Below are 13,790 nucleotides of genomic sequence, written 5' to 3' on the forward strand. Positions count from 1 at the left end.
TTTTCCTTACCTATTTATGTAGTAGGACTGTGTGAAGCTTCAACTATGACTAAGCAAATCAGTCGAAGCTCTTTTCAATATTGGATTTGACTTTGCCAGGAAATTTCCTATTCATTTTATTTTAAGCTTTGGTTGTGATGCAAAGCTTCAAGTCTGATGTGGAACTTCGCATTTGTTGCAGAGTTTTAAAATATTCAAAGCTGAAGGTTCACTCGTGAAAATATTTTTTTTTGTGTAAAAAAAAAAGCACTCCATTTACTTTTATGAATGCTTAATATTAATATTATACACGGTTATTTTATAATTTTTATTTAATGATGTTATATATAGGCCCCAATTGGTTTAGCATATAATCAGTTCAAACACTGTTAAAACTATAATTATTATTACTTCAATCCTGACTTTGTAGATATTTTAAGCATTCAATTTGATATTCACTCCTCATCAAAAATATAGTATTCACACAGGCCTATTATGTAGCCTGCTTTATGCCTTGGGATTTTAAAACTTTATCCCACCTGTATGGCTCAGCTCAGATAAAATCTGTTACGTAAACAATCAAGTGTCTCAATAGAGCATTAATACTTCCAGGTGGCTCGCTGCAACTCAGTTCCAGTCGACCGCCGCTAGGAAGGCCTTTCCCTGCTTCGACGAGCCTGGCTTCAAGGCAAAGTTCCAGGTCAACATCGCCCGTGATTCCCAGAGAACATCGCTGTCCAACATGCCCGTGCTGGAGACAGTATATGAGTGAGTTACACTCTTCGCTTTGACCATTTGTGTCATTTAGAAATACAGTAAATCCCTGTTGAAAAGTTTCTCAAAGCACTCGGCAAAGCATTGCCAAGGATTTTATTTTCTTGCTTTTTTAAAGCACTCATTCATGGTTTCACATTTGTTGTTTTTTCCATTTTACTGTTATTTGCATCAATTTTTATTGAACTACTGTGAAGTGCAAAAAAAAATTTAATTCTATGCTTAATTTCTATTTTGAAAATATTTGATATTCCTGAATTATTTTATATTGATTTGAAATTAGATTTGCTTGGAAAAAAAAGAGGATTCGCAAAACTCTAGTGAGTGGAACGTGTGCTGTACCTGAAGCCAGGATGTGGCATCTTTGCAGCTCGGGCCTGAACCTGACGTGGGACCGCTTCGAGGAGACGCCGATGCCGATGGCGACCTACCTGGTGGCCTTCCTGGTGTCGGACTTTGCCAGCGTGACCTCGGCAGATGGCCGGCTCAGGACGTGGCAGCGAGGCGACGCCGTGCGCCAGGGCGACTACAGCGCGACGTTCAGCCCCGACGTCCTGGCGGTGCTGGAGAACCTCACCGGGGTGGACTACTTCCTGCCCAAGCTGGACCAGGCGGCCGTCCCTGACTTCGCCGCCGGGGCCATGGAGAACTGGGGGCTCGTCAAGTACAGGTGCTTCAAGGGAGGGCCCTGCCTACCCGGGAACACACACGGTGTGCAGAGCCTCAGTAACGACCGCAACATTTGAAAATTTGCTTAATACCCGAGTGGGGTCTGTCACGAAAACCATTTAAGAATATGCTGATGCGTTCTATTTCCGGATTCAGTTTTTAAACTGTATTTTTAGGAGAGTAAAAAAAGGGCCAAAACATGTAAATTTTCCGAATATATTTTAGGAATGGGAAATCCAGTACAGATCTGTGTTAACACTCAAGGGACTTGCATCACATCATCATCTTCATTTTTCCATCATATAATGTTACCGCTCAAATCTCATAGTTTCCCTATGCACCAGTCCACAGCTTTGCGCTTATAGACGATCCCGCGCTAGAAGTATAAGCAAGCATCGAACTTATCATTCCGCCTCACTAACACAAATTTACTCCTCACTAGATGGGCTCCTTATATGTTCTCCCATTGGTCACTTCAAAGATTGATAGCAACAAATTCAAACCCTTTACTACACCTTGTAAACAGACTTTATCTGGTTGGCTGAGGTTATTATTCTTGTTTGAGACCTAAACTCTCTTGTGCCTGATATAACTCAACATCTATGCCTGCAAGGCAATCAGTATAAACCCATTTCAAAGATAATTTTAATATCCTGATTTGAAATAAATTAAAATTTGGGTATAGAAAGAATTTTTGTTCATTTTCTGTCCAAAACTATTCAGGAACCGAGAAAAAATTTGTTTTGTGATGAAACAATTCTTACTAGAGCATGCAGTGAAGCACTACAATTCTGATTGTAACCGGCCAACTTGTAAAAAGAAAAATTTTTCAAGCTTAAAGATCTGTACCCTTGCATCTGTTACATGAAACCGCGAAATAATAAGTACAATTTTAATCTTTCTGTAATGTCACATTGTAATTTTAATATCCCGTAGAAAAAATAGTATCAAAATTTAGTAGTCATTGCTTTTCACTGAGAGATTTTGACGTGGATAGAACCAAACAATTAATTAGCTGGTGTGTTAACATATAATTCTATAAAGGCAGTATTATTTCGGGGATTGGACTAGACAGCTTTCAGCCAAGTAGAAATGCACTGTGCAAACTCTTTGTTTCCCTCGTCTCCAGGGAGCGCAACTTGCTGTTCGACGAAGGGAGCTCGACGTCGTCCAACAAGCAGAGGATAGCCGAGGTGATCGCCCACGAGCTGGCGCACATGTGGTTCGGCAACCTGGTGACCCCGGCCTGGTGGTCGTACCTCTGGCTCAGCGAGGGCTTCGCCACCTTCTTCCAGTACTTCGGCGCGGCCCAGGTCAGCTACTCACGAGTTTCACTGTCTTTTCTGATGTGGTCGGTCCAAAGACCTTCTTCCAGTACTTCGCCACGGCCCAGGTTAGCAACTCACTAGTTTCACGGTCTTTTCTGAGGTGTTCGGACCAAAGATCAATTTTTTTTGGAACACCTGCCTGTTTTCCAATTTTTCATTTGATCTCTTCAGTTGTAAGTAGCTGTTGCAGGATTTGTCTTGCGTTATTTGTATCTCTTCCCTAAACCTTTGATAGTTGTGTGCAGCTGACATTTGTGCATAAACACACATGCCCTGTGTCTGTCATCCTTATCTTCACTTTAACTCTCTAAACACATCGTTTTTAACTTAAATTTGTCAAAACTATTTTTTGCACATTCTTGCCGATTAAGTTACGCCCACTGTAGTAACTAAAGGTTTTACAAAGTACCGTATTTACCCGAATATAATGCGATGGCTTTTACCAATACTGCTAAACCTAAAAGTAATGGTTGCATTTATGATCGCAAATTGTATCTTGAGGTTGAAAGATGTCAGTTCACAGCGAAAGGAACAGCTTAGTTGAAAAACCACACGCTCTGTCTCGCATCTGGATCACTTAAGCCACTTTTAGACTGCTGGTGTATAACTGAGCCTTGGAAGTGGGAAGAGGGAAGTCAGCAGGCATGACATGAGACAAGATAGCACTTTGGAATTCAGTTGCTAGCCGCTGCACCCCTCTCCCTCTCTTACACGCAACCTTCCTGGTGACCACCATGTAGCACGGCAAACTATGCTGTCAGATGAATGACTTATGAATAGAGACCTGCAAAATTCGCTTTTTCATTCGGTGATAGGCTAGAATTCAAACACATATACCTCTTAGATAATTTTGCTATTGGCTTACTGTTCATCTGGACGAATATCAACCAGTTATAAACCCTCAACCAAAGAAGGATCGAATCACAGACAAACCAGCTGAGACGACTTACAAGTCGGCAGCCAATGAACTTGCGTTATTTGCCCGAGTGTACAGGAGTATGTGCAGTCTATCCTGAAGGCCATCGAAACCGCGAATTTTGCAGGTCTCTACTTATGAATTACAGCCATGAAACTTGTAACGTTGCCAGGCCCTGCCCTCCCCTAGCTTTTACAAGTATTTGTTAAAAGAATAAATATTGTTTTTTATCTGTACTGCAGTAGATCAGCTGATTATATAGCCTTCAGGGTCGTAGTGACCTAGTTTTTGATACTTGTATCTTCTTATTTGTAATATTCTTGTAACTAACCTTTGATATTTAACTATTGTATTTTATTTAGAAAAGCCTCTTTAACATGTTTCTACTGACTTTCACTTGGTTGGCTGGGTTATTGTTTATGTAAGAGAGTTTTTTAATATTTTCTTTTCTTTAAATAGTTGCTTTTAAAATATATAAATTTTATTACTTATGTGGTTCGTGGTGTCTAGAACGTAAGACTGCGCTATGGGTAGAAAGACAATAATTTATCGCATCCTGTGTATGAGAGAGACAGATGTGAGCAGAGACTGTGGGAATATCTGACACACACACTTTAAACTAGAATTTGTATGACCCATACATGTGGCGTAGGTCCGGGTGGTCCACTGGCCCACCGGCATTTCTTTCCCGTGTATCTGCGTACCTAGACTACACAGTCACTAGCGGCATTATTTCGAGAAGTAACTGAACAGTGAGTAGCGTGCGGCGAAAGTGAGTGTTTCCTGCCGGATATAGCATGTAAACAACATGTAATAATTTTGTTGTTGAGAAGAATAAAAATGGAAATATATTTTGAATGTTTTCATTTGATAATTATCATTAATAGTTTCCAGTCAAGTAACAGTCATAAATAGAATTTTACACCCCACTACCTGGTAACAGTCATCGAGAGATTTTCCAAGGGTTTTATTTTGTGTAAGGAACAGTCGTTGTCTTAGCCGGGTACGATTGTGACCTGTTACAAACTCTTTTTCTTTATAATTGCAGTCTGTTTGTTCCTTCTAATTGTCACTTGCTGTTTCATTAAAGGCTATGAAAAAAAAAAATCTTCTGATGGAAAGTGACACCAGAAAAGCTGTTAGTAAATATGGTATAAATTTACCAATTTAAATGCTTTATAATTTCTTTGTGTTTGAATTGTGATTTTTACTCCATAAACTAATAATCAAAAATTTTGGGGGTCACATTACATTCAGAGTCACAGTATTGTAGATTAAATACGGTAGTTCAGTGTCTGTACTGAAACCATTAAGCTGAGTTCACTTGGTACTTGCAGGTTGAGCCTGAGATGAGATTGGATGAACAGTTCTTGCTGCTGCAACACCACACAGCACTCCAGACTGATGCTGTTCTGTCGACCCATTCTATTACCAAGGTGGTGTCCTCTTCAGAACTTGGCACCATCATATCACGGATAGTGTATAATAAAGGTAATGAATCGATATATATATAATTGGGTATTGGTAGGTATGTATGTATGTATGACATTGATAAACTCCGACACCGTTTGACCGATCTCCATGAAAGTTGGCACATCAAAGTGTGTTTTCATGGAGAAGGTTTTTAATACCATCCAATTTTTTTGTAACTCGCCGCTAGATAGCGCAACAGTGCATCAGCTTCTACACAGTTCAACCTATCACCATGAAAATTAGTATACATACATATTTTAACACGGAGAATATTTTTGCGATATCCATTTTTCTATAACCAGCCATTAGATGGCACTGCAATGCATCAACTTCTACACTGTTCAACTGATCACCAAGGGTGAACAGAAAAATCATAGGTCACGGATATTCTAAACAGCAATTGTGTGTCATTTCTCTATGTCCACCACACTGTCATATAGCACTATCCATTTTTGCTTTAACTCGCGGACAATATATCACCCTGTGTTCAGCAGGGGCAACACCTGGTTCTGCAGCTAGTAGTATTATAATGAGCAAACTAATGTGTACATCGTGCTATCTAGTGCTGCTTTTTTAGCCATATATATGTGCGCGCGTGTGTGTATACCCTTAATAAATTTTACATTTATGCGGAGAGAATATTTCTTAACTAAACTATTCTTACATCTCATGCATTTACAAAACTAATTAGTTTATTCTATAAAATTAAACTAGACATATCTTCAAGCAGCATGTGTGTTAGATCAAGCAATTCTGTCGTCTGTTTTAGATATTGTCAGAGCAATGGTTTTTATTTTTCATACTTTAATATGTACCTTTTATAGAATGTGTAAATGGTTTCTTTCAGTATTATTAATGTTAAGTAAATTTTATTCCAGAAATAAAAATATGTAGTATGTGTTAAGTTGCATTCAAAAATACATAACTTATTTTATTATACTCAGTGAACTGCTTTAAATTGCTATCTTCAGTACACTTAATTTACTTAAAATGAAATAGTTTATGAAAATTTCATAAATTAATATTTTAAAAAAAAAATTAAGGTGTGTCTATAACTTTCACTAAAAACAATACAGGCATTTTAACATGCTCAACGTATAAAATATTTATAGATTTTCGTGCTAGTTTACAATCTGTGTTACAAAAAATATATATGATGAACACTGGGCAAAATAAGTTGTTTTCTATCGACTTAGCTCAACTTTAAGAATTGCAAAAAAAAAAAAAAAAAAAAAAGCTCAGTCAAGTTTTCTGTTTTTTGTTAATTGAGAAATAAGGTTTAGTGTAATTTTTAGTGTCTCCTCTTCGATTATACTGATTTATTATCTTTCTCTGGTTACAGCTGCATCAGTCATTCGTATGGCGCAACACTTCCTAACCACTAGTGTCTTCTATGCTGGCTTGAACAGATACCTCACAGAACGGTAGGTATTTGTAAACTATGAGTAACAAAAATAAAGATGAGATCAGGCTTTTGCTGCCATTTTCGTAGTAGTCTAGTCTATCAGGTTGAAGCTGCATATTGGTTGCTTGCTGCAACGTTCGGCAAAATTTTGGTACTGCCATAATGTGGCTTCAACGTTTGGGGAAAGGCTACCAAAAAATAAAATAACCATATAGTTTATTAGCCTAGTCAAACACTTTAGTAAAGATGTCGTCAAGCACATAATGTTTTTAATACACATAATTTTTTTTGGAAAGGTTTGTTCATTAGAAGAAAACATATTAATTTTAAAAAAAGAGCAAAAATATTATTTTGTAAAGTAAAACGGACACGTATCGTTTTAAATTTCGTGACAAAATACTATAAAGCATATGGTACTCTCTTATTTAATCAAAGAGTGTACGCAAATTTCATTTCTGGGTGGTTGAGGGGGGGCACAGTACCATTTTGCCCGTTGTTTGAATTCAAATATTTCCCATATGTTGGTTGGTGCTAATGATAGATACAGTAAACTCCCGGTATATCGCGCCCCGATTGATCGCGGAATCGGGTATATCGCGGGTCAAACCATGTCCCCCAGTCAGAAATGAATAATAATAATGGAATAAATGGTTGACAGCCGATTAGGATAATTTTGCGTTGTAACTAACAAACTAAGCATCGGGCAGAAAAAAGTCTAGGCGTAGAAAATGTCCGCAGTAAAATTCTAAACAAGATATCTCCGTACATTATTCCTCTATCTTGTAGGGTTTTCAAATTATGGTCCAATCCAGCCCAGTGATATTTTCTGAAACACTAGTTCTTAACGTCGCTTTATCTCACAAATGAAGCATCGGACAGGGGACCTGATAAAGCCCACCGTCCAGCGACATTATCCAGCGTGACTCGGCTGGGGATTGATGTTGGATAGGCTTGGTTGTCGGCAAGCGCTGGGTAGGGAGAGGCGAGCCGAGAATATGGAGAGAGGTAGAGATTATAGCGGGCAGAAACAAGACGAGGGGGAGTGGGGGAGGGAATGTGTTCACGCAGCACACAGGCAGAGCATGAGTCACTTGACTGAGCAGCGTCCCTGCGTACAAGGCAAAATCAGGTAGTCCGGTGTTTAAAATTCCACTCCAGAATCTTAATTGGTACTTTACTGGACATCTGTATATAAATGTTTTGTTACAACTTAAACCTACAGACGTAATATTATTGGGTAATTCATTGTATTATACAAGTTCATCTTTTTACTTTGGTATAATGTTTTAACATTTAATAGTAAAGTAAATCGGCTAGCGTATTTTTAATCTTTGCCCAGGAATTCCCAGTGGTCCAATATTTACGTGAACCATACTGTACCACTTTTGCCGTGAGGTAGTAAACAAGTCCCGGAAATGTTTATGTGTAGCGGTCTCCCGACCTTTAAACAGTGGCTGGGGAATATAACACTTGCCGATCCGAGCCACACACACTCAGCAACTCGACTCAGCTTTTGGTGAAATAAGTAAAGACAAAGTTTAACACGGTTTTTAATACGGCGTCACTGATTGCGCTAAAATTAAATTGGCACAATTTTTGTTTCCCACATGTGACCATTTATAATTTACTGTAAGCATGGATAATAAAGTTTAACCACTTGACACGATAGACGATTCTTTATTTTTTATTGTACGAATGCTAGAATCGTTTTTCACGTATCTGCTGCATACTTCTGCAAAAGACACGCTATCTGTAAGTACGTAAATCTAGAATTTTTATTTTGTCAATCAAACTCGGTACTTTGCGATTCATATTCGGTTTGAAGTATCACTACGGCCTTTCTTTTTAGAAGACTTTGACCACAGAATCGTGTGTAACCGCACACACTGCACTTACTTTGTTACGGACACTGACGAAGCAGATACTGTGGCTAACACTACGAGACTGGCAGCAGCTTGTGTGCCGCACGTGTATGGCGGCGTGTGGCGCGCTCGTAGGCCGTGCGACAAACTGTGCGCGGCACGCGGAAAAATAAAAACAATTCAACATTTAATATTTATCTTTAAAATTTATTATTTTTATTTTGTCACCCGTGTTTAGTGGAAACTGCGGATGCAAAGTCCGCACAAAGGCGGGGCCGTCTATACTGTGCGTGCTTGCCGACCTATTAGAACACAGGCGGTGTTTTATGCCTTTTGACCTTGGTCACATCGAAACATCGCGGTTATGCAACAACGCGGGTAAAAGTTATGTCCCCCGACAACCGCGTTAAATAGGGAGTGTACTGTATATATATTTGGGGAGGGGGGGGGGGGACATGTTTTATGCGTATAACCCTGTATTTAGTTATCATGTGATTTTCTTATTATTATAATCAGATCTGACCGGAATTTGGTCTGTTGACCGGCAGGGGCAACGGGACGGTGGTCCCTGGAGACCTGTTCGCGGCCCTGCAAGAAGCATACTCTCAGCAGTCCGAGGGAGAGCGGGTGGACGTCGCCCATGTGCTGGACTCGTGGACCAGTCAGCCGGGCTACCCGGTCCTCACCGTCACCAGGGACTACGCCGCCGGCTCGGCCAACATCAGCCAGGTGCTCGGTCTGCCTTCGTCGTCTTCCCGGCGTTCAGTCTCGCCAGCACCAGTGGCGGATCCAGGATTTTGGTTTGGGAGGGGCTTTACCCAGCTGAGGCTAGGTTTTATCAAGGGAAACACTAAAACAATAGTGGACCCAGATGCTTTTGGAGGGGGCTTGAGCCCCTTAGCCCCCCCCCTCTGGATCCGCTACTGGCAAGCACTAGCAGTCTTTTATGAAAACTGATTCAGTGTAGCCCTGAAAAACATTTGTGCCCGCCATTAAAGTTCCGTAACTGTTTGGCTGGCATGTTGCAAGTATAAAATAAATTTTAAAAAATTAAATAAGTGAAATGTATCTGGAATGATGGCACTAAATGTACTGTTAAAATTGCTTTCAAACAATGGATGATTCTGCAAGTTTTCAAAAACTTAACAGTGGTAACTAATTTTATCTTGATCATTGCTTAGGCAAATGTAATTACAGTTAAAACTTGTTTATCCAAACTAACTTGGACCAAATCCGGACAGTCACTTTATTTTAATAATAAGCAAAATAAATTTTTTTAAATAAGCAGACTTACCGTTTACTACTAACACTATCATCTAAGAGTTTTATTTAAAATTCCTCTGTTATAACCTCCTCCTGATTTATAGTCCCTTCTACAAGTGATAGATACAAGCATTTTTTTTGGGAAGGGATTTAAAGATAATAATAATTTTTATCATGAAAACACTTTGGTCAACAACATCATTTTCAACGTGCTTCACTGCCCTTGTGGTTTGTGATTGCCTTCAGTCATTAATATTTAGTGTAACTGGTTAGAGTTATGGTTTGTGTGTAATTTAAACTAGAACAACCTACTTAAGATTATTACGGATAGATGAAGTAAGCTTCCCTTTAAAATTGTGAATTACTGTTAAACAGCATGATGCATCTCATGACTGCAAATGTAAAGTAGGACGTAGAAACCCTGTCCATTCTTAAATGAAGTACATTATCTTAGGTAGTAGAGTGTTCTAAATGATGCTCCCATAGTTCACCGTGTCTCATCACACTTATCATGCCACTCTGTTTGACCTTGGCATAGCACTAGTCGTTAGCAGGGTTGCCAAAAGAAGGGGTTTTTTTTTGGGGGAGGGGGGGGAGGCACAGGGGGACAATACGCAAGACCAGGGCACCAGGAAGGTCAAATTATGTTTAGATATTTTTTTAATGCATGAATTTTCCCTGAAAGCAGGATGATAATTACAAGTCATTTGCTGATATAAATCATGTGAAACCTTATGCAGTACTCATAGATAATAGATAACGTTTACAATTATGGCCATTGATAACATTTATAATCTTTAGATTTATTTTTAAATTTTGGGTTTAGAAAATGGCCCATTAGAAACTGAGAGGGGGACCCAAAAATTAATTGCCCACGGATGTGTCTCTGATGGCCCTGGTCATTAGCATTAGCCACTGTGCACAGAGTACATCCAGACCGCCAGTGATGAAACTCTGTTGTTCAGCTTCACCAGTGTGTATTCTCTGGTTCATGATGGATAGTTTTTTTTTCACTGCTGATCCTGTCAAACTTACACACTGTAACAGGTAGCTGATGGTGGCGAACTTTGTGAATACCGATGCGTTTCATAACAAAAGAAAAATTTGCTTGTTTCAGAAACGATTCCTCCTGTGGAGTGAAGAAGCAGCAGCTGATGGCACCGACTACAAGTGGTGGATTCCCATCACCTACACCACGCAACGAAGCATTAACTTCACGAGCACGGTCCCTCGGACTTGGCTGAACGGCACAGACAAGTGGAAGGTCATAGCCAGTTTGGGGGCTTTGCGCAGCCAGTGGGTCATATTCAACTTACAAGAGACAGGTTTGTGTATGCAAGGACTAACAAAGCTATGAATCATAACATAAAAATGACAGCAATCAGTAAATATAGCTAAGTTCTAATTTTGTATATGGATAGACTCATAGGGTTTAAAATTATTTTGTTGTGTAACAGGTTATTAATGGTTTTTTTTCTCACCATGGAGGAATTTACGTTAATGAATAACACATTAGATGTATACGAAACTTTGGAAAGTCTTAAGTCGATTCAAGGATTTATTTTCTTCGACTGACTGCTTTTTACACCTGAACCATAACAAACTCTGTTTGTTCCACATGGCAAATCCGAATTAACAAATTACTAGTGATGTGTAAATTAATGATTAGTAGTTTGAGAAAATATAAGATGATTTAACTCTATACTTGCACACTGTTTTATGCATTACTAGAACACAATCTTCAGCAGGGATTTAAAAAAAACACATCGACAGAAAAAGTGAAAAATTAGAAAGTGTTTCTAAATTTTCGCAACCACCTGTTCGTACTGAAAAGCAATAAATGTAATGTGATAAACTTTAAAATTCATGTAAATATTAATCTTGGTATTGCACAGACGTAAGTATACAAACTTTACTAAAATTGTAGGACTACTTGTTAGTGAAATTTAGTTACTGCACATCCCACTGGAGCACTATTGTAATTACCATGTTTTACCACATAATCATCGCATGCGCATAATCATTGCACTTTTATTTAATGTCATCAAAATTTGGAGAAAATAAATTATTGCATAAACGTTGCATGATGTTTTTGGTCCCACTGTTAGACTCCAAGAGCTATGTGTAGATTTCCCGTATAAAACAATTTATTATAAAGTTGAAATCTAATATTTGTTTGTATATTACCGCTTACTTATTTCATTATCAGAAATATTAAGTTGTCTGATGTGTAAATATTCTTTTAAAGACTTTTCAAACTTTATAACCTTTATCTGTTCATCTTTGTCGCTGCTGTGTACCGCTTATTAAAATGTAGCCAGCGCTAGTTGACATCATTCATGTTTGGTTATGTTGATTCCCGTATAGAGCGCGCGTACATACTCAAATATCGGTAGGGTTCTGTGAATATTCGAAATTTCCGAATTCGAGTTCGAATTTTTTGATATTCGATTCGTCAATTCGAATCGAATTCATTTTACAATAATTCGACTTGCAAAATCTGGTCCGGATACACTAATATAAGACATCCCCCCCCTCGCCCCCAATGTTTTAAAGTAATGTAAAAAGACAATTACATCTTTCACTTACAAAAATTATACAGCGAAACCCCTTATTTACGTTACGGTTATTTACGTTTTCCCGTTATTTGAACCATTTTATTTCTGTCCCGTTTTAACCTCATTTGATGTAATGCAATAAATTCCCGTTGTTTACAACGCGCCTATTGCTTTACGCAGTTTACGCCGTTCGTTCTGATAAAACTGCATACTAACTTAATTAATCATATTACAAAGTAAATCGTGTTTAAAAAACGTTTTTAAAAGTTATAAACTTCATCTTTAACGTCTCGGGAGTCGCTTTATACCGCTTATAAAACGTAAGCAGCGCCAGTTTGGTTGTGTTGATTCCTATATTCCTGTATAGAGTGCACGCACGTAGTCGAAGATCGATATCGATAGCTCGCAGACTGCATGCACGCACCTATTGCTTTACGCAGTTTACGCCGTTCGTTCTGATAAAACTCCATACTAACTTAAATAATCATATTACAAAGTAATCTGATGTGTAAATCGTATTTTAAAGACTTTTTTAAAAGTAATAAACTTCATCTTTGACGTTTCGGGAGTCGCTTTATACCGCTTATAAAACGTAAGCAGCGCCAGCTTGGTTGTGTTGATTCCTGTATTCCCGTATAGAGTGCGAGCACGTAGTCGAAGATCAATATTGATAGCTCTCAGACTGCATGCTCGCGCGCGCTCTGTTAGGAACGATCATTATGCGTACAGTTACAAATCACGTTCTTGTTACGGGTTAATTTTTTTTTTACGTTGAATAAAATAGTTTTATTGCATCACTCATTATCATTAATTTAAATTATTTGGCGTGCTCTCGCAAAGTCTACGTTTTATTTTTTAAATAAACGCACTTTCCATGAACAGGTTTTGTTTTTATGGATTATTTTACATGTTTTTTTTTTGCATAATAGTAGCATCCACGGTCTCACCCCTAATTTTCAAACTTGATTTTAGAATAAAATGTGCGATGCTTAAGTGATAAAAATGGTAAATTTGTTATTTTTTTTTGTACAACTTCCTTATGCTGTGATATTTTTATTAATATTTTTATCCTTGAAAGTCAAACATGCTAAATAAGGTAAACTGTGATACTTTTTATGGTCTTCCCTTTATTTTCACTTTCCCGCTTTTTTTTTTTTTCAATTTTCTTTTTATATTCTCAAATTCGATTCGAAAAAAATTCGAAACTCGTGAATTTTTTTGAAATTCGATTCATAAGGAAAAATTACACGTTGTAGATGTCTAAATATCGGTATGGATAACTTGCCATTTGCATGCAACATGCGCAATATATCTAGTGCCAAATTAACTACGTTTGATATTCCGCACTCTTTCGTGGTAAGTGTATACTACGACACTAGTTATGCGTTAGTTCCGGCTTATGTTCGGGTTACAGATTTTTTTTTTAAATTTAAATTTTAAGAAAGTTTTTTGTTGCATGGCTTATTAATTTAAATTGTTTGGCATACTTTTGTATACTCTACTTTTTAAATAAACATACTTTGCTTGAATAGGTTTTGTTTTTATGTATACTTACCTAGAAAA

The 13,790-nt window shown here is 38.0% G+C and overlaps 1 protein-coding gene across 1 annotated transcript in view; it reads left to right on the top strand.

The window, feature by feature from the left end:
* LOC134535042 (uncharacterized) overlaps window positions 1–13,790 on the top strand; it is a 168,431-nt gene that overhangs the window by 6,025 nt on the left and 148,616 nt on the right. The window contains exons 3-9 of the mRNA XM_063373878.1: window positions 592–747; window positions 1,124–1,423; window positions 2,552–2,735; window positions 5,004–5,157; window positions 6,482–6,563; window positions 8,955–9,135; window positions 10,787–10,994. Of these exons, the coding sequence (XP_063229948.1) occupies window positions 592–747; window positions 1,124–1,423; window positions 2,552–2,735; window positions 5,004–5,157; window positions 6,482–6,563; window positions 8,955–9,135; window positions 10,787–10,994 (1,265 nt within the window). The remainder of the gene's footprint in view (window positions 1–591; window positions 748–1,123; window positions 1,424–2,551; window positions 2,736–5,003; window positions 5,158–6,481; window positions 6,564–8,954; window positions 9,136–10,786; window positions 10,995–13,790) is intronic.

This window comes from Bacillus rossius, chromosome 8 (genome assembly GCF_032445375.1).
Source record: "Bacillus rossius redtenbacheri isolate Brsri chromosome 8, Brsri_v3, whole genome shotgun sequence".
Taxonomy (NCBI): Eukaryota; Metazoa; Arthropoda; class Insecta; order Phasmatodea; family Bacillidae; genus Bacillus; species Bacillus rossius.